The sequence below is a fragment of the Aspergillus tanneri genome (assembly GCF_003426965.1).
Source record: "Aspergillus tanneri strain NIH1004 chromosome Unknown AapTan_3_pilon_pilon_pilon, whole genome shotgun sequence".
Classification (NCBI taxonomy): Eukaryota; Fungi; Ascomycota; class Eurotiomycetes; order Eurotiales; family Aspergillaceae; genus Aspergillus; species Aspergillus tanneri.
In genome coordinates this window covers 3182290-3202875 of record NW_022984630.1, presented here as the reverse complement: position 1 = coordinate 3202875, position 20586 = coordinate 3182290, and the positions used below count along the sequence as shown (strand labels likewise).

General features: G+C 48.2%; 7 protein-coding genes across 7 annotated transcripts; 4 read left to right on the top strand and 3 right to left on the bottom strand.

Moving 5' to 3' along the window:
* Positions 1-565: 565 nt before the first annotated feature.
* ATNIH1004_004858 (putative short chain dehydrogenase) lies at positions 566-1701 on the bottom strand (the record flags this gene model as incomplete). The annotated part of the gene is made up of 3 exons (XM_033569523.1): positions 566-877; positions 1056-1394; positions 1486-1701. The coding sequence occupies 3 exons, from the start codon at positions 1699-1701 to the stop codon at positions 566-568; spliced, it is 867 nt and encodes a 288-aa protein (XP_033428329.1).
* Positions 1702-5705: 4004 nt separating this feature from the next.
* ATNIH1004_004857 (uncharacterized protein) lies at positions 5706-6569 on the top strand (the record flags this gene model as incomplete). Its single annotated transcript, XM_033569522.1, has 1 exon — positions 5706-6569. One exon carries the CDS (start codon positions 5706-5708, stop codon positions 6567-6569), a length of 864 nt encoding a protein of 287 aa, XP_033428328.1.
* A 935-nt stretch (positions 6570-7504) lies between these two features.
* On the top strand, positions 7505-9475 carry PLB1_6 (lysophospholipase family protein; the record flags this gene model as incomplete). Its single annotated transcript, XM_033569521.1, has 3 exons — positions 7505-7550; positions 7620-8283; positions 8335-9475. The coding sequence occupies 3 exons, from the start codon at positions 7505-7507 to the stop codon at positions 9473-9475; spliced, it is 1851 nt and encodes a 616-aa protein (XP_033428327.1).
* Positions 9476-10108: 633 nt separating this feature from the next.
* Positions 10109-14654, top strand: ATNIH1004_004855 (uncharacterized protein; the record flags this gene model as incomplete). The annotated part of the gene is made up of 2 exons (XM_033569520.1): positions 10109-14043; positions 14099-14654. The coding sequence occupies 2 exons, from the start codon at positions 10109-10111 to the stop codon at positions 14652-14654; spliced, it is 4491 nt and encodes a 1496-aa protein (XP_033428326.1).
* Positions 14655-15171: 517 nt separating this feature from the next.
* ARO8_1 (3-deoxy-7-phosphoheptulonate synthase class II) lies at positions 15172-16919 on the bottom strand (the record flags this gene model as incomplete). The annotated part of the gene is made up of 6 exons (XM_033569519.1): positions 15172-16267; positions 16330-16381; positions 16442-16534; positions 16598-16661; positions 16714-16823; positions 16898-16919. 6 exons carry the CDS (start codon positions 16917-16919, stop codon positions 15172-15174), a joined length of 1437 nt encoding a protein of 478 aa, XP_033428325.1.
* A 412-nt stretch (positions 16920-17331) lies between these two features.
* Positions 17332-17815, top strand: ATNIH1004_004853 (huntingtin-interacting protein K; the record flags this gene model as incomplete). Its single annotated transcript, XM_033569518.1, has 2 exons — positions 17332-17622; positions 17705-17815. 2 exons carry the CDS (start codon positions 17332-17334, stop codon positions 17813-17815), a joined length of 402 nt encoding a protein of 133 aa, XP_033428324.1.
* A 276-nt stretch (positions 17816-18091) lies between these two features.
* Positions 18092-20099, bottom strand: ATNIH1004_004852 (putative MFS multidrug transporter; the record flags this gene model as incomplete). Its single annotated transcript, XM_033569517.1, has 3 exons — positions 18092-18997; positions 19054-19300; positions 19366-20099. 3 exons carry the CDS (start codon positions 20097-20099, stop codon positions 18092-18094), a joined length of 1887 nt encoding a protein of 628 aa, XP_033428323.1.
* Between the last annotated feature and the right edge of the window lie 487 nt (positions 20100-20586).

The following is a 20586-nucleotide window of genomic DNA, read 5'->3' as shown; positions in this document are numbered from 1 at the left end:
TCATTCCATTCTATCCCTGTATTAGGTAGTATTCAAGTCCATTGCAGTATCCAGTGCAGTACAGTCCAGTCCAGTCCAGTTGTATCCAGGCTGTCTTGGCTGACTCCCAGCGACCCATTCGCTGGTCTTGCTTGTTCCATGCTATAGTGTATTGGATACGAGCTAATGCCGCGTCAGTTTAGTACAGATGAGATGGCAGTGGGTCATGTGCGATCAAACATGCTGTCAGATCTGACACTAGTGGTTGATGATGCATACTTGGTAACTTTACTATTTAGTCCTTGTCCTTGCTGATACCTTCCATGCTTCCAGGTTCCTGGTCATAAGTCATGCAGGTTTGTAATTAGTAGGTACTAATATTATTCGCAACGCGTAATGTTAATAAATACATGGAAGAATATCATGAGAAACGGTCTACCTTCCCGATACCAGTGGCGCTAAAGGGAAAAAAGGGAAAAAAAAAAAAAACACCCTTAGGTATGTGAAAATTACTAAGCCATCAATCTCGCTCGCTGTCTCAAACGCCATGTAAGAAATGTTAAATTATCAAATGAAAGCGTCACATCTACCAAGCAGAGTGACCACCATCGATGCGCAGATCGCTTCCAGTCATGAAGCTGCTGGCGTCACTAAGAAGGAAGACGGCAGCACCGCGGTACTCCTCCGGAGAAGACAGACGTCCCAACATGTTCTGCTTAGGCCATTCGTCGCGACGCTCAGGGAACTCGACGAACAGATTCTCAACCATAGCTGTCATAATATAGCCGGGTGAGATGGTGTTGACACGAATCTTGTACTGACCCCACTCCATGGCGAGGTTGCGGGATAGCTGAAGCACAGCGGCCTTGCTAGCGTTGTAGGCTGGGCAGATGAGACCCTAGTAGCGGCATGTCAGTGGGTTGTATATAAGACACCCAATGATATTTTCAAGCAAATTAGGTTGCGTGGACAAAGAAATGTGGGGACAGGGGTGATTCGGTTGTTCCACAAGACACAGAAAAGATCGTGAGGTTCTGAAAGAGCGGGGGATGGATGAAGGCAAGATTGGAACGTACCCGATTGGCAACAGTGCCACTCATGCTTGCAATTAGTGCAATACTGCCTCCGTTTCCAAATCGAATCATTTGCTTGGCAACTGCCTGAGCGGTCATGAACACACCAGTAACGTTTACTTCGAATATCTTGTTGGCGTCCTTGGATGTGTATTCGAGAGCCGGGGTTTCCTGCTGAATGCCGGCGGCAGCAACCAGACCATCCAAGCGGCCTTCCGTCTGGCCGATTGCTTCGATAACATTGTTCAGCAGTTCAGTGTCACGGACATCAATCCGACGGTAGTGCAGTTCTGTGCTTAATTCCTCCCTAGCACGCTTCTGGATTTTGTAGAAATCTGGCGACTGTTTTATGAGTGCAACGTTAGGCACGGGTTCCCAGGGAACACGGATGGCTTGTCTAGGCGATCCTTGATCTGAATATTGGGCTACTCACAGGCTCCTCCAGGCGGTCCAAAGCGTACACTTTGGCGCCGGCTTCCAACAGGGCTTCAGCCTGAGTCAGACCAAGACCACGGGCTGCACCCGAGACACAAACAACCTTTCCCGCCAGGCTGAATTCAGGCATTCTGGATGTAGAGCCAAGACAGGGTCCATCTTGCTTGATGGCAGGGGCGGGGGAAATATCAGTGGTTTCGATGGAGACAGACATTATGATATGTGATGATTATAGATGGTAGAAATTATATATATAAAAAAAATTCACCGAAGGCGAAGTAGATCAAAGCCAGAGGTGTTAGTATTGCAGGTACAAGTCACTGGAATGAAAAGGTAAGAGATGAATGAATAGATTGAAGAGAGAATCAATTGACGATGGTGAGACCCATTTTCCACGGACGAAGAGGGCCCTTAAATATTTGTCCACGGACATCGAGAGGCAACTCCAGGATAGTGGTACTGCTTCTGGGGAAGGTCATGAGAACTCATGTGAGCAGAAGGAATTTAGCTTGGCTAGATGTCCAAAAGAGGAAAACTGCGAGGGAGACTGGACGTGGATTCGGTCTGGACCGTGGAAATGTGCAAAGACACCGCCATCCAGCCAGTGGCCACTGGTTCTTGGTTAGTGGCAAGAAATCTGGAGATTACCATACCTGTACAGAACCCGTGACTGAGGATGGAGTACCTCCTACCTGAGTTCAATGTCTTGCACTGCCCATAGCTATTCGTAGATGGCTCTCGTCAGATAGTCGTGGCAACGGCATCGAACTAAGGGATAGGAAGACCTACGTAATCTATCACGAGAGTAGGTTGGAAGGATGCAAAGCTTCAAACATCTTGTTTCCGGTGCGATCTGCTAGGGTGATGAAAGTATGACTGTAGCATCCAACCTCAATAGAGATGCACACTGTCTGCCAAGCATCCCCAATGTTTAAAATTACAGGAAACAATCAAGGCGTACGGGGATGAGGGCCGCCGTGGCAGCAGCGTGACAGGCTCTCGGATTCCCTATTTAGGAAACCCCGGACTGGGGCAAATCCGGCCCCGGCGCGCAGCAGGAATTAAGGGCGGACTGGGGAAACAGCTGTCGGTGCAGGTCACGGGGACACTGTTCTGGAAAGGGAAGAAATCTGGTCAGTCGAACATTCCACAGCGAGCCCGCGCGTCTGGGTGCCGTTCCCGGGCGGGTCTACGTCGAAGGTCACGGGGTGTTCGGAGATCTACCGGGCCAGTCTATTGATTGCTGCATCGGATAAGTGGTATTTGGCCTTGCGATCCATTACTAACAAGGACTTGTCTGGGCTCTACAAGTTTTTACGTCCACCCCAGCAAGCTTATATCAAGCTCAAGGCTTATTGGCCAATTCGGCATCATCTTCCGGGTGCAACCTTTTTCGGTGATGGCTTTTTTTAAGGCCAATGTCAAATGCTCAACATTTAATTGCCCTTAATATCTAGGTAATGCTTAGGTCTTTGTATTTTCGAGTTTTGACTTTCAGTACGCTCATGGATGGAAGAGTCATTGATATCTTCCGTAAGGGTAATCTGAATTTAGATACAATGTGTAGAGACAACCCCGGGACAGATGGGAAAGTCATTCACTATTTACAAAGTTCTCCGTACAATACTAGACAATGAGAACTAACAATATCACAACCCCAAGATATTCCGCTGCCCCATCAGGAAGGTGATCCACGACCCGGGCCCGTTCCGTGGGAGTGCCGTGTGACTTTCAGAAATTTTGACCTTGGGATGGTTCCGTGGGGATGGAACCGTAAGATAGTGATGTCGGATGGCAGAGAGCTACTTACCCAATTCGGAACTTCCGGGGAGCACCTCAGTGTACTCATACAGAGTACTCAGGTTTTCCTACACGACACTTCGCCCCACCCTTCCCGATCGTCCCTGAATGTCAGTTGGTCATCCCTTCATGAGAAAAACAAAAACCCTGGCGTTGGATGTCTCTATTTGTCCGATAATGAAGCATAAAATAAAAATAATTAAGCAGCAATCCTAGTCTTGTCCTACAGCAGGAAGGATTCTCCGAAACAAAAAAAAAAAGTACGTAGGACTCCGGCCCAACTTAGATGAAGAGTCCCAGAAATTACCGGATTCCTCCCCCAGTAGACATTTTATCCAGATAAAATTGCGCAGGGATATATCTTGGTAATACAACTAATTCCATTAACTAAAGAACCTATCTAGGAATTCAGACGGGGACAATAATGGCCTTGTAATAATGATACGTCTAACCCGTATTTTGGACAAAAACAATTATAGACTTAGGAAAAATCAAACATGCATTACTCTGTACTCCGTATTCAATAATCATTATTGAATCAGAACACAACCCCAGGTTCCAGACGGACCTGTTGGTCTGTACTAACCAGTGGCCAGATCAGTCCAGATTTGCTTTGATAGTCAGGGCTAAACTGTAATAGTCCAGTCTCCGCTGTGCGTGTGACCAGCAGAGTTTTGATTCACCTTGCACTACTCCGTGCATATTACTATAAATACGCTGTTAACAACTTATACACACAGTCACCCACTCGCATGTTCACGCAGCCAGTTAGTCTCCTGAGGACTATTGTTATTTCCATCCCACAAACCATCCGAAACTTCTAAGATTAGCCTCGCTGTGGCTGACGTGGCCTACCCTGCATAATTCATGTAGTCATACAGATTTTTGCATTATCAAGCCCTCGCCGGTGTGTGATACACATTTATCTGCATAATGGGTAGTCTAGACTTGAGCTGGATAGATTCATTCACCCACGATGATGTCTCAATCCTGACGTGAAGGCTGATTCTAATTAATCTCAGCTTCTGGTCAAGATTGGGTGCTACTCGGGAGTCCCCTGGAACCTTCTACGCGCGTACCTGGCCCTGTTCGTTCAGGTCAGCAAATTTCCGATTGTCAGGTACAGCGCCACTCTCTAGTAGATACTACTATAATCTAGTATATTCTGAATTTTCCAAAGGATTTAACCATCTGTTTAGGTAACCTTTAGAATTCCTTGGTTGACAGCCTAAACTCTCTAGACGTGATACTGAGTAGTTTAGTCGTGTCAATACATGTACTTCTATAGAATTAAGCGATTCTCACACATCACACTTCTATTTCCACACCATGGCTCCTGGACGCCTCCGCAAGGCATAAATCGCTTAAAAATGCAATAAGAATTAACTAATATATGTTTCCTACCCTAAATTAATCCATACCGATTAAATCAGCCTGACTACACACCTAACTTCGTGTTCGTGCCTAGCTACGTCCTCCATGGCCACAACCACGTCCGCCACTACCACGTTGCCTTGTCAGTAGCCTTGCGCCTCTATACTCAGTAGCACGTAATTTACATCCATTTTAGAGCTTTTAGATGGCTATATTTTCATTAAGAGATATGCTTATTGTCGACAATTATAGTAATATTGATTGTTCAGCACCTTTCTCGGTCAAATGTTGTTGATGATACAACATCATCGGATTGCTTATATTTCCCTTTACTTTCTTCGTTTCTTTACCTCGCCTTTATAAAGCGAGATGTTTTGGTAGTTTAGTTGAATCGGACGATTTAGGATCGATACTTGCGGATACGTGTATTTTCTATGATTGACAAAATAATAGTAGAGAACCTCTTGCTTTTACATGTAGAATTTATTACACATGTATCCATCAGCCACAATGAACTAGACAATAAAAAAGACTATGGTGCTTTTGACTGTTGAAAAGGTCAAATAAACTAACATGGGGTAAATAGTATTATATGTTGAAAACCAGGATGCCTAAGGCACCTTCGGGTATCCTAGTCCTGAAGCCATCTGACATATCACACGCAAAGGGCTAAGGGGCTAAAGGACACGTAGACATAAGGAAGCGTTTATCTACGCTCTCTCTCCTAGATAGAAGAACATACTCACCATGCGATACTAGATCGCATCGATAGTTCAATATACTATCCAGTCACCGCTATCCTAGCACCTCACGACATAGCTTCTTCCCCGAGATTCTCAACATTATATCAGAAAATACTACCATATAAATTAGCAGGGGACTTTTGATAACTAATAAACCTAGTATAACTCATGGGCTGTACGTGAAACTGCTGGTGTCCTTAATGTGGGGAAATTAATGCAGTGATATATCCGGCAGATTGACGTGGCCAGATTCATGCTTACGTCCTCTCGTCACTCAAGGCTATTATTTCAAGTCCCCACAATGTTTAACAGTGCATACGCTTTCTACAGAGGGACCATGATGCCTGATTCAGAACCCTTTCTAACCCCACAGGCTCCTGCAGGAGTCCAATGCCACAAAATCGACTTCGCAGCGACTGACCCACCTCTGCACAAGTACAAGGACTTTTTCGCAGCCATGATAGACAATATTTTCACACCAACAGAATGTGAAGATTTGATCCGCCAAGCAGAAACTTCCACTCTCACCCCTACATCCCCAACACCAACCTGGGAAAGGGCCATGATCAACATTGGAAATGGAAAGCAGGCTCTAGCGACCGACACGCGAAACTGCGGGCGAATTATGTACGATTCGCCTGGTTTGGCCAAGAAATTACTTGATCGGCTAATGCCCTCTCTCCGAGAATTTGGCCTCGACCGCATTGACAACCAGCTTCGGGTGACGGGCCTGGCAGGTCGAAACAAGATCTACCATCTCACACGGCTGAATGAACGGCTCCGTTTTCTCAAATACGAAGGTGGGGAATACTTCCGACCACACTGGGATGCCATTTACACAGCTCCTGACAAGCAGGAGAAATCCTTCTATACCATCCATTTGTATCTCAACGGCGACGGGGAGCAAGATGTCGACGAGTTGAAGCGCCAGCAGAAGCGGGTCGAGGATGGTGGACAGGTCAATTTGGACAAGTGTGGCGAGCTTCTTGGGGGCGCCACATCATTTATCCCTCGGTATGAAGAGCCAGAGACACAGGTGCGAGTATTCCCCAAAGCTGGCTCAGTATTGGTTTTCCAGCAAAATGATCTACTTCATGGCGGAGACCCCGTCTTCCGCGGGACAAAATATACAATGCGGACGGACATGATGTATCGAGCGCAGTGATGTTTGACACACCAGTTTGCATTATACATATGATACTCAGAAATAAACCAATTCCTTCAGTCGTGTCGTAGATTTCATCCCAATGTCTCTTTTACTCCGAAGTTCTTCCGCGAGGTTGGATATTCTCACGTACGAAGGACAAATATTTGACGGCCTGGTCTAACCCGTCAGTAGTTTCTATTTAATGTTCTCCAGCAGAATTCGGTAGAGTTAACTACCTCAGAAATATGCCAGGCCTTACTGTTGGGCGTACGGGTGCTCGGCTGGATATCAAGATGACCCGATTCGCGAACAGATGTACCATTGCCGTTGAGAATGCTTAGCCCCTCATGCATCGTTCTCGTTGCCCACTTTGACTCTCCCTTTCTGTGATTATTTATTCGTTTCAGGTTATTGATGAGGTATCGATACCATCACAGTTGTTCGTCTGCGATTTCCAGATTGTGTACGAAATACTACCTACACAGTATAGTATATGCAGGAATGGATCGATGATAAATTTCTCACGACGAGATTCTCATTCCCGAGGAATTAATTGCTTTCAATTTATGTCACGCTCTCAGAATGTGGCTACAATCAAATACTAGTACCAAGCAATGTCTTGGCTTCTTCAAGCTTGTTTTCCGTTGCGGAAGGGCGGGATCCAGCCAAAGTTTGACATCATACTTTGACATTATGGATCTACCAAAGCATGTCGGCTCCCTCGGCTCTGCTCGAGCCCAGCCCCAATGATGATCCGCATATACCGATTTATTCAAGTGTCCGTGGTGCTTGGCTAAGCTTTCCGTGCACAGCCCAAAACTCTAGAATGGCGACTGCCGGGTTCTTGGGCTCGGTCTGTCCAGAAGCTGTCAAAATTCCCTCTCCCCTACTCCGAGCTTCGTTTTTGCTCTTTTGCTCAATTTACATGAGTAGCTTCTTCGAAGATTCTTGACATGAAACTCGCCGCAGTTGTATTTGCTTTGACAGCGGTGCTGTCCGGTAGGTTGTTTAACTTCTTCCCCACTGTCTTTCCATGACCTCCTTTCTGACTATGCGGTTTTTTTATAGGCGTGACGCCTGCGCCAGAATATATCCCTGAGGAGAATCAAACTCCGAAGCGGGCGCTGCCAAACGCCCCCGATGGATATACACCTACCAACGTCAGTTGCCCGTCCAGTCGTCCAACAGTGCGCAGTGCAGCGAAACTGTCGCCGAGCGAATCCTCATGGCTGCAAACTCGACGGAACAAGACTAAGTCTGCGCTGAAAGACTTCTTTGGTCATGTGAAGATTAAAGATTTCGATGCTGCGGGTTACATCGACAAATTCTCTAGCAATGCCTCAAGCCTTCCGAATATTGGTATTGCATTCTCTGGCGGTGGCTATCGCGCTCTTATGAATGGCGCCGGTGCGATCAAGGCCTTTGATAGTCGTACTAAAAACTCAACTCGCAGTGGCCAATTGGGCGGGCTGCTACAATCAGCAACGTATGTGGCTGGTCTGAGTGGTGGTGGATGGCTGGTGGGCTCTATATATGTTAACAATTTCACTACCATTTCCGACCTGCAGACTCCCAAAAAGGGTGGTGTCTGGCAATTTCAGAATTCTATTTTTGAAGGCCCTGCTGAAGGTGGCATTCAGCTCCTCGACTCAGCGGACTACTGGAAGGATCTTGTTGAAGATGTCTCGGACAAGAAGGATGCTGGATTTAAAACTACGATCACAGACTACTGGTATACCTTGTCTGGTCACTTGGGTTGATACATAACTGATTTTTCTCCAAGGGGCCGAACATTATCGTATCAGCTCATCAATGCTACCGAGGGTGGACCTAGCTATACATGGTCATCCATTGCCCTGACCAATTCATTTAAGAAGGCCGATATGCCAATGCCACTTCTTGTTGCGGATGGTCGGAACCCTGGTGAGCTTGTGATTAGCAGCAATGCCACTGTCTACGAATTTAATCCCTGGGAGTTTGGCTCTTTTGACCCCACGGTATTTGGGTTTGCTCCCCTTGAATACCTCGGTTCTCCATTTAACGGTGGATCTTTGTCTACGAGCACGAAATGTGTCCGGGGATTTGACAATGCTGGGTTCGTTATGGGCACTTCGTCCTCTTTGTTCAACCAGTTCTTTTTGCAAATCAACTCTACTTCTCTCCCTGGTTTCTTCAAGTCAACAATCAAAGATATCCTGAAGGAGATTGGTGAAGATGATGATGACATTGCGGCGTATACACCAAACCCATTCTACAATTGGTCCAGGGAGACTTCTCCAGTTGCGAACGATAAGGAGCTTGATATTGTGGACGGTGGCGAGGATTTACAGAACATCCCGCTTCATCCTATAATCCAGCCTGAGAGACATGTGGACGTCATCTTCGCAATTGACTCCTCCGCTGATACGAACAACAACTGGCCCAATGGTACTTCTCTTGTGGCCACCTACCAGCGCAGCCTTAATTCCTCTGGAATTGGCAACGGTACTGCATTCCCTGCAGTTCCCGATCAGGATACCTTCGTCAACAGCGGTTTGAACATGCGCCCGACGTTCTTTGGATGTAATAGCTCGAACACTACTGGCCCAACGCCTCTAATCGTGTACATTCCGAATTATCCTTATGGAACATACTCGAACGTGTCAACTTTCGACCCCAGCTATAAGGAATCGCAGCGAGACAGTATCATTCTCAACGGATACGATGTCGCAACCATGGCGAACAACACTCGGGACCGTAACTGGTCTACCTGCGTTGGCTGTGCTGTCCTCAGTCGGTCCTTTGAGCGCACCAAGACCAAGGTGCCCGACATTTGCAACCAGTGCTTCAAGAGGTACTGTTGGGATGGCAAGACGAATAGTACTAGTGAATCTGGTGGCTATGAGCCCGTTGCCTGGCTGAATGGAAGCTCCACTGCCTCTTGAGTGATTTCCATCAGTATGGTTGCGGTAAGGACTACTACTACTTTGTTTGCCCTATTATAAAAGGTGGACGCCATTGGATTTGTTATACCTTTTGGCTCTCTGGCTTCTTAAACTATGATTGTTGAATTTTTTGCTTATTTATGCTCTGTTTTACTATATTGCTAATGTTTTAATTATTGTTGTTATTGATGTAAGAATATATGAGTATATAGTTGTCAGTCCTATGCAGAGGGGAAAATGAGACCGAATTATCCTCAACATAATTGTGATATATATTTCTGTGAAAATAGAACGATGATGACATGATGACTAATGAAGTGGTGCCATATTCACGTGCCAGTGGGGCGTCACCAGGGTAACTGCCACCAGATCTCCCAAACAAGAAACAAGCCAACGTCGTATCCGATTCAATCCAATCCACAACTCTCTGCTGGCTTCTGAATTATCCAACCCTGAATATAGCTTTCCGCCTGGATACGGTATTGTGCTTATCAATCGCAGCACCTCGCAGATCCACAATGATCATTGCGGCCTAAATACGTTAATTATCCCTTCCAACCGCAATCCATATACATAAAAGAGCATCAAGCTACCCGCGGAGCACACTACTTGCAAACGACATCATATTTTACCATGGCTCGAGCGGCGGTAATCCCAGCATCGCCACCTAAACGTTACACGCGTGGTACAGCTAAACGGACGACAACGACGACGACAACGACAACGACGGCGACCAAGAACGCCAAAACAGCTACACCGGTGGCACGGACAACAACCAAAGCAAAGGCACCGACATCCGCCACAGAAACTAGAAAGCGTGGTGTACGGATAGCATCCGCAGCTGCAAGGAAACGAGCTGATGATGATTCGGATGAGGATACCGATGACGAACTTGGGGTTGTTGATAACAAGAACAAGCGCACAACGACGTGGACACGCGGGAAAACGTCTACTTCTGCTGCAACCACGGCTAGTCGTGGTAGGAAACCAGTTGTTGTAGCTACACCATATTCAGATAGTGATGATGAGGACGAACTTGCTCAAACAGAGTTCCCTACGAAGCGAGTGGGGAGGCCGAGGACGAAGCCTGCGGAACCCGCTGCGAAGCCTGAAAACGCACCCAAACCCAGAGGGAGACCCAAGGGCAGCACAGCAGCTAAGTCAAGTGGGAGTGCCGCGACTGGGAAAGAAACTGCACAAAGGAAAACTCGGACGCAGACTAAGGTGAATCCAGAGCCTCAAGAGGCCCCTAAAGAGGTGGTGATAACGACAAATTCTTCAGTAATGAGATCAAATTTATTGCGTGGGCCAGCTAAAAAGAAAAAGGTCACATTCCGTGATCCGGATTCGGAGGAGGACATGAGTGAACCGATACCTGCCCCTGCTGGAAGGAGAAGGGCAGCTACGCCGGCGAAGAAGGCTGGGCTTGGAGCCAAACCGGTCCGAAACGCTCCTACAACTTCTGGTAGGGGCCGTAAACCTGCTGCAGCTAAGAAGGACTCTTCAAAGCCCCTTTCTCCTAAGAAGGCAACGCAGGTTGCCAAATCAATATCAGCATACGTCAGCTCTGATGGTGAAAATGACGAGCTACAGGAGCCTAAGAGCCCGATGAAAATTATTGTTGATAGTCCCACTAAAGACGGACCAGACAATACTGGATTGAGCTCCCCAGTCAAGCGAATCAACTTTACTACGAACTCCCCCCACACGAAAGTCGATGAAAATGGAGAGCCCACGCCCCGCCTTCCTAGGCCGATGGATTTCAGCGAGTCACTTATCATGTCCAGTCCTGCTCGTCGTCCTACTCCATCACCTTTTAGCTTCTCAATGAGGGAAACTCCAAAACGTGGCGGGTTTACTCTTGGGGAGGATGTTAAGCCATTAGTGCAGCCAGACCTTACTCCTACTCGAAATTCACCACTCAAAATGTCCCCTAAAAAAGCGAATTTGGAAACCCCGAAAGCTGGTAACCTATGCTTTGTCAATGACAGTAGACCACTGTCTCAACCGAACTTTACCCCGGGACATAACTCACCTCTGAAGACTTCACCTAAAAAGGGTCTCTTTGGTGCTTCATTCTCATCACAGCCTGCCGTTCAGGCTTCCTCTACTCCATTGAAAACCCAGAGATTTTTGCAGAGCCCGGCGAAGAAAATTGTTACTCCATTCAAGAGCTCCTTCAGTAGACAATCGCCTGTTATCGAACAACATCAATTTGATGATGAACAAGAACAGGACAGCCACACTCCGGCCCAGGGCATTGGCGAGTATCCTCTTAGAACCAGCGAGAGGAGAACGCGTATGGAGCTGGAAAGAGACAACGATCAGGTTGAAGCACCTACATTCCGCGAAGATGACCATGGCCTACTTCCGCCAGCTGAGACTTGCGTCTCACCAGAGGCCGAAAATTGCGTACAAGCATGTGAAACCCCTGAAATGGACTACAATGAAAATGAAGCGTACTATCAGAAACACGCCCTGGAGGACGCGGAGTATGAAGATGCAACAGCCGATGATTTGTCTGTCGAACAGACAGAGCCTGTTCAAAAGAATCTGGAAAACCATATCGATGAGCAGAATGATGGATGGGTCCATGATGATGTGGAGGAGGAGGAGAAAAGGATTCGTCCTAGTGAAATCCAACAATACGGAGATGGCGTCGAGAGCGACACTGAACCGTGCACCGAAGGACATCATGCAATTGAAGAGGGCTCTGAATATGATCTTAAGGAACGGGAAGACTACGACAGTCTGGGCGAAGCTCGAGTGTACGGTGGAGAGGAAACCGGTGAAGGTGTCGAGCTTGTCACTTCAGAAACTCACTTGGTTGAGACAGAATATCACGAGAACCCAGCGGAGGCCCAAGAACAGTCAGTGGAGCCGGGGCCTGAACCTAGAGATACGAAAACGGAGCATCCCTCACCCTATCGACAAAGCATGATTGAAGGAATTGAAGATGTCTTTGTGGACCGCCCGCTTGCTACCGACCATATGAACGAGGATCCTGATATGGAGGCCACTGATGAAGCATCAGAAGTCGAAGGCAATAGTAACATAGATGAGTCTAACAGTGAAGTTCATTATGAGCTTGAGGACATTGAAGAGGATTGCGTTTTCGACGATGACGACGAGACGCTTGTTGCATTCGATACGACTGGCAAATATATGCTTCAGCATCCACAGCAGATGGATGCCGGATCACAGGATAACCCTTCCAATGAAGTTCAAAATAGTTTGGAAACTATCCCATCACCTCGTAACTTGGGCGATTACCGTGGTAATTCCCAGGAGGAAGAAGATGCAAACGTGAATGATGCATCCGAGCTAGAGTCTATTTCTGAAGGACCCAGTCATACCGGCAGGAATGCTAGTCCTCAGGAGCCAGCCCAGACAGAGGGCCGATCTGCCCACTCAATTGCAGCACAACGTGGTAACCGTCCACGGTTTACACTGTTAGCAGAGCAGCTCAGTCATTGGAAAGCTAGCAGCCCTGAAAAGCTCCAGCCCAGACGCTCACGGCGGAGAGGTGTTTTCTCGTTAGCTGGCGATTTCAAGAAACCCGGTGAAATCTCCCATGGGCCTCGTCTCTCTGAACAGGTGTCGTACCCTGATCTTACCGCTGATGAAAAATGTCGGACTCCTGAATTTTCTCCGCGGCAAGGGGGATCTCTCGAAACCGAGGTCTTTCCCCCATCTGAGGACAAAAGCCAGGAAATGAGATCAGCAAAATCTGATACCCAAGAAATTCTTGAACCTGTCGAGAAACCCAGATTCGACATTTTTAATGACCTGGATCCAGAAATAACCGAGGTTGGGTCAGTCGACGCTGCTTCGAACCAGATTAATCAAATCGATGATCTTCTGTCTATCCAGGATACGTCTCTTGATGACGATAAAGAAAATGATGAAATGCCCCTTCCTGCACCAGTCACTCCCATGAAGAACAGGGTCACTCAATTGCAAACTTTTCACACAGTGTCCAAGGTGCCTTTGAAGGGAGAAGGCGGGCTTTCGCCATTGAAGGTATCTCGCAAACGAGGTAGATCACTGTCCAGCACTTCACCAGGCCGTTCTAGAGTTCGCAGGTCTCTGGGGCATATAGTGCAGGACTCGTCATACTCCCCTCGTAAATCGTTACGACTTCAGCAAGCTGCAATCCTCAAACTGGAGCCTAGCAATTCTCTAGTTCAGGACTCTGTGGCTCAGCAGTCTAGATATGTCAAGAAACCGTCTCACTCCTCTACCCCGGCAAAGAGCCCCAGAAGAAGTATCAATGCATGCAGCTTTGTCCTACGAGGAGCTGTTGTATTTGTCGATGTTCATACCACAGAAGGAGAGGACGCTAGTGGCATATTTGTCGAGCTCCTGCAACAAATGGGGGCACGATGCGTTAAGAGCTGGTCGTGGAACCCTCGTGCAAGCTTTTCTCCAGAAGAGAACGCTGGGGCGAAGGATGGGAGGGTTGGTATAACCCATGTCGTCTTCAAGGATGGGGGAGTACGCACTTTGGAAAAGGTCAGGCTAGCAAGGGGGCTTGTCAAGTGCGTTGGAGTTGGCTGGGTTCTTGAGTATGCACCCTGATCACAGACTTGAAAATTGCCCTGGTGCTGACCAAATTTATAGCTGCGAGAGAGAAAATAAATGGCTTGATGAAGGTCACTACATTGTTGACAGCTCAATCATTCCTCGTGGCGGTGCGAAGCGAAGAAAGAGTATGGAGCCTAGGGCCCTGAGCAACGTTAATGGAACCCTTGTCAAAGTAGATGCAAGCACTACAGCTAGCAGCGGCAGGCGCTCCGGTGCAGACCTGAACGCTATGGAAAACTTTAAGAGGTATACGCCTACGCCTTCTCTTGACGAGCCTTCCACCCCAACAAACAACCGACAGTATGATGCTGGCCACAGCGAGATAGACAAGCGATATTTACAGACCCCCAAAACTCCTGGCTATGGCTTCAACCTAGACAACATTAGCATGTCCCCGGCGACTCCATTTCATCTCTCCCAGCGAACTAAACTTGTGCAACAAACTTGTCCTCCGAAACAAACCCAACAGGGCCTCTTCTCAAAAGCTGATCTTGATGGGGAACCGTCGCAGAAACTGCGGGCGAAACTTGAAACCGCGAGACGGAAGAGTTTGGCATATAAGCCCATAGTCGGCAGCCCGCTCATAGAATAATGAACTTTGCTTTATCTAGTCCTTCCGGTTTGTTTGTTTGCACTTTTGTGTTGAGATCTTGTCTATTATATTTTGTTTCGTCAGATACATACCCCTTTGCAGCATGGTTTCTCGGTGCTAATTTGTATTGAGTTTTGAACAATCAACCACTCAAATCAATCAGTTGATTCTCTAATTTTCTATTCCGACTCACTGGAATATAATATGACTATTTTAGTAGATCCATCCATGTACATAAGAAGCTTGTGATCAAGAAAGCAACCGATGATGTTGATATCATGCTCGCATCCACATATACCCAAACCCAGCTATGTTAAATGCAACTTTTTGGTGCGTTTAAGTAGATATAAAGCCCAAACAAATGTAAAGAGAGGGGGGAAAAAAAAGACGTATCTCATAATGGGTAGACAACATAAAGGCACAATGCCAGACCGAAAGAGGAGTTGAGCAACATAAAATAACCCCGAAATGCAAAACAGAAAGTCTCTTAAAAAGATAAGGATAGATAGATAGAAGATTAAATCGTATTCAAATCATCCATTTCATCCATTTCACGATAGAAACCAGCCACAAGAAAAGCCAGTTCCAAAGCCTGTTTCTCATTCAGACGCGGATCACAGAAAGTCGTGTATCGTTCACCAAGACCCTCCTCAGTGAGTCCGGCCGCACCACCCACACACTCGGTGACAGCTTCCCCGGTCAACTCGAGATGCATACCGCCGAGAAAAGAGCCGGCGGCACGATGGATCTCCAGTGCCTGTTTCAACTCGGAGAGAATATCGCTGAAATGACGAGTCTTGACCCCCGACGGAGTGGACTGCGTGTTGCCGTGCATGGGGTCGCATTGCCAGACAGGCAGGTGGCCGGATTCTTGCACCGCGGCGATGTGGCCCGGTAGGTATTGCGCAATTTTCCCGGCGCCGTAGCGCGATATCAAGGTGACTTTGCCGATTTCTCGCGCAGGGTTGACCACGTCGAGGAGACGGATGAGTTCGTCCGGGGTCATGCTGGGTCCGATCTTGATGCCGATGGGGTTGGCGATGCCGCGGAAGAATTCAACGTGGGCCCCGTCGAGTTGTCGCGTGCGGTCGCCGATCCAGAGGAAGTGGGCGGAGGTGGCGTAGTGGCTCTTTGGCTGGGAGGTGGTGGTGCCGGTCGCGATCGGGTGGGTAGGGTGGTGTTCGGTTATGGTACTGGAGGTGGTTGGGGTTTTGAGGAGACGGGTGAGAGACTGTTCGTATTCGAGAAGGAGACCTTCGTGGCTTGTGTAGATGTCGACGGTCTCGACACCACGGTCGGTGTCAATTCCCACGGTTTGCATGAATCGTAGGGAGTCCTTGACTTGGCTGACAATGCGCTCGTACTTCTCTTTGATGGATGGCGTGATTACGTGACCTAGTCCCCAATCGAGCGGGGAGTGCAGATCGGCGAGACCCGACGAAAGAGAAGCCCGCATGTAGTTGAGGGTTGTGGCTGAGTGAAAGTACGCTGAAACCAGACGCGATGGGTCAGGCTTGCGGGACTCAGGTGTGGCAGGGAAGCTGTTGATATTGTCACCTCGGAACGAGGGCATCTCCACGCCATCGACAACCTCCATAGGATTTGAACGGGGTCTGACGGGGATGTTAGCGATCGGATCTAGGGAATTGGTATAACGACACTTGGAATGACTCACTTGGCAAATTGACCTGCTATGCGCGCAATACGGACGACGGGTCGATTCGCGCCTGTTGAGCTGGATGTTAGCCGGGCAGAACCACCAAAGTAGCCACATTGGATGAACGTACCCCAAATAAGGACCAAGCTCATCTGCAGTAGCAACTTGACTTTAGCCTCGATCATATCTTGATTACAGTAATCGAAAAGCTCCGCACAGTCCCCTACACGAGAGCAAGAACGTCAGATATCATCCAGATATCAGATCATGGGATGAGGAACCCCACCTCCTTGAAGAACAAAAGCCTTTCCCAAGGCAACATTTCTCAGGTTCTTTTTTAAATTGGCAATCTGGTCCATTGGTTAGATTTATCTATCAACTAAGGAGACAGCAAGCGCATACCTCCTGCGTCGTGACCAAAGGAGGAAGCGTCCTTAGTTTTCCTAAAGCGGACTGCAAGCCCTGAGGATCATCATAGACCACGTCCTGCTTGATGGGCTTAGAAGTCCAGGCTAATAGACGACAATGTCAGTGTCAATGCCAATAAGCAAGAGAGATGATGAGCTCCAGGGATGGCTCTACACACAGTCCGGCGTCCAACCGTCCATTGTGGGGGGGTTAGATAGTGCTATATGGTATAACGATGAAGGATCGACGGCTAGTGGTGTTGATAAGTCCCAGAGAGTGGATTCGATGGTCCGCACTGCTTGGCCGATGCGGCCTGTAGCTTACAGAAGGGGGACAATTCCGAATCACCGGTCAATGGAGCAACGTGTCAAAAGGCCACGGAACAATGCAAGACAGAAAGAAGCTCAGCAAACACGACCTGAAGAAAAAAAAAACATGTGCGGCTATTGGCGGCCTGAGTCATCGCTCGGAGTGGCTTATATAAGCGCGCTTATCGCCAACGTCACCTGCTTTCTTATCGCGAGGTCCACATAAAATGCGATTGTATCATTACTGCCAGTTAGAATACTACACCAACAAAGGACTTCCTCTTGTCATATAAATGGTACAGCCATGTCTGACCCACTTCCCGACGCTGTTGACCAGAAGCTCCCCGCCAACGCTGAAGACCGCAAAGCGGCCGCCGCCCTCTCCTCTCTCAACACAAATGAGATCGGCACGGATTCGGCCTCCAAGCCGCTCCCGGCAGCGGAACAGGAGGCACTGGGAAAAGCGATGAGTCGGTTAGAGATTGCGGCGGGCACAGGTTCAGCGGCGAAGCGGACAAATGACGCACAGAAGAAGCAGACGGAGATGGTGAAGAAGAAGGCCGTTAAGGTGGCGGCGGAAGATGTCACGCTTTTGGTACGCCTTCTCCCTCCCGTCGTTTTCGTGGTCGTCTCGAAGACTGGGGTGGCTAATAGGTACCTCGCATTTGCATCGGTAGGTGGATGAATTGGAGTTGAGTAAGGTCAAGGCGACGGAACTTTTGAAATCTCATGATGGGGATGCGAAGAAGGCTATTAAAACTTTTGTCACTCCGGCTGTTGGGGCGTAAACACACCTGATATTGGGAACACTGTGCTGTAGGTATGCACATGGTGTATAGCCTACTACCCATTAAAACGCGGAGGAAGACAGCCAATTCTAATCTGGATGGATAATGGACTTATGAACGTGACGAAGCTATATACATTTCTAGCTCTATCAATGTAAAACTACTCTGGTATTCCCGTCATAAACGTGTTTTGTAGGTCTAATAAAGATCGCGATGGATCAGGTTCTTTTTTGTTTTTAACGCCTCCCAGTCATAGATCCCCATCCCTGGGTTCATTTACCGAGTACGGTCTGGCTCCTCTTCCGTATTTTTCCCAATCCCCTGACCCTCATAGATTGACCAGAGAAGAAGCCACCCCGCCAGAGCTTCCATGGCTAGAGCCCACCAGATGGCACCGACCATGTTGAACTTGAGCCCGAGTCCCAGCCCCCAGCCACCTATCATAGGCCCCAGGGTACGAGCGCCACTTGCTATACTCTGGGCAACTCCATGGATGGTACCTAGGACAGAAGGATTCGTGACACTATTGTTTACAAGAATGATAGCGGCCGGAAGGGCAAATGTGCGGGAGATGACCTGCAACCCAACAACAACCGTGAAAGCCGGCCAAACCAACCATGGAAATCGAGGAATTAGAACGAGGAACGGCATCAATGCGTATGCCAATGGAGAGAATGGCAAGAAGGTGCGGAAGGATGATAAAGTCCCTAGACGGGACTGGATTTGAGGATAGATGAAGATTTGTAGCGGAAGGCCAATGATTCCGATAATGGCGGTTGCCAGACCGACTCGAGCAGAAGGCAATCCTAGACCACCGCCAAAATGGAAGAAGCCCTCTCGACTCCCTTCTGGGGCTCTCGGGGTTGGCAAAAACACAAAAGTCATAGAATTGAAGGCACTGGTGTGGAAGGCAAGCAAGAAATGCACCAGCAATGTGAGGAGAACATTGGGCGTCCAGATCTGACAGAAGCCTGGGCGCTTGTGGCGAGGCTGGATACGAGAGAGTGAGGGACTGGAAGGAGCCGATCGGCTTGCTACGCTTCCATCGATATAGAGAGACTCGTCATCAGTATGGTTAACCAGGGGACGGTAATAGCGAGGCCGCCGGCTGCATAGCGATTTCATCAATGACCGACCTAACTTCCGACCCCAATCACTTCGATATCGTGCAACCTCGTGTGTCTAGTTTCATCGATTACCACCTCCAACCCAACAGCAACAAGGACTATCATGCTTACCTCCTCAAGCCCAAGCAAGACAGCAATTAGCGAAACAAATATGAATATCGCACTGAGGACATTGGGCAATGCAAATGGCCAACGCTGCATCCACCACACTCCCTCTTTGCCGCCGAAGAACGAGGCGGGGCCAAATAGAGACGGGTAAGTTTTCAATGGATCCGCCAACGTGCCACCGAGGATAGGACCGATAATCACACCTATGTTAAAGCACATAGGCAGTAACAGGAAGGCTCTGGATTGATATCTATCTAGGGCGATTAGCAAAACCATAAGCTAACAAATCAATCTTCCCAGAAGAAAGAAACTCACTTCTTCTCTTGGATGATCTCTGCAATCATCGTCCTCATGACGCCAACATTGCTATTCAAGACTCCACCCAGTATCCGGAAAAAGGCCGCTGCCACAAAGGAGCGCGCAAAGCCAAACCCCAAACATGAGATACATGTTCCCAATAATCCAATCATAAGCACTCTCTTTCGTCCCATCCACTCTGCGTCGGCCAACCGTCCCCACCAAACGGCCGTCAAGAACTGCGCCGCCGTAAAGCTGCCCTGGAGAACACCCGCCTGCGTGGAAATGGTCGAATCTGGCAGCGAGGGATCGAAAGATCGGAGCTGGTAAAACATGTAGGCTTGCAACGAGGTTTGCGTGAGAGGTTCGGACAAACGGGCAAAGGTCAAAATGGCCAGTTGACCCTTCTTGGGCAATGAGCGCCATGTCACCGGCTTTTCGCTTGCGGCTTCGGGGGAGTCATCGCCGCTACACTCATCCGCATAGCTGTCACCATCGGTATAGCTCGGGAATCTTGTTCTATCCGTAATATCAGGAGATGGTACGAGTATACGGGTTTCTGCGGATGCGCCGTCGTATATCACCGTGCTCACGCTGTCACTGTCATCCTCTTTTGGTGGCTGGATAGTGCCAGAATTTGAGTAATCTGAAGGATGGCGATCCTGCAGACGAGTGTTATTGTCCACATGAGTGGCGGTCTCTACATAGTTGCTAAATTGACGCCGGAAGCCATGCTGTAGATCAGATCCCATCAACAAAAGAGTATCGTCCGATTAGTTGTGCAACGACAAAGATAATGAAGACAGCAGAGAGGAGATTCAAGGCAGAGGTAGAATGTTGAGGAAGGCAAAAGTTTGGTTCGATCGGAGGAGATTAGAAGGACGCCTGGGTATTCGCCTTCGCCACTAGCCGTTTCGGGGTTCTCTGATCCACGACTAATCGTCACGATACTGAGCATAAATATTAAATAATATGATGGGAAGCCAGAGATCCAATCCCACTTCACATGGCATTCAAAATCAATCAGATAATGTAGTGCGTAGTGTACACCAATGCAACCAGCTCCGAAAGGAAAACGCCTTTTCTAAGAAGAGAATCAATGGAAGCCGAACGAAATATATCAAGAATCCAGTCCTTGTCACAAGCTAAAACAAAGCACGTCTAATAATCCACACGAGTCCCACAGCAGTACCAGGCCAATCTCAAGTTGAAGAAAACTGACAAAAAAAAAAAAAAAAA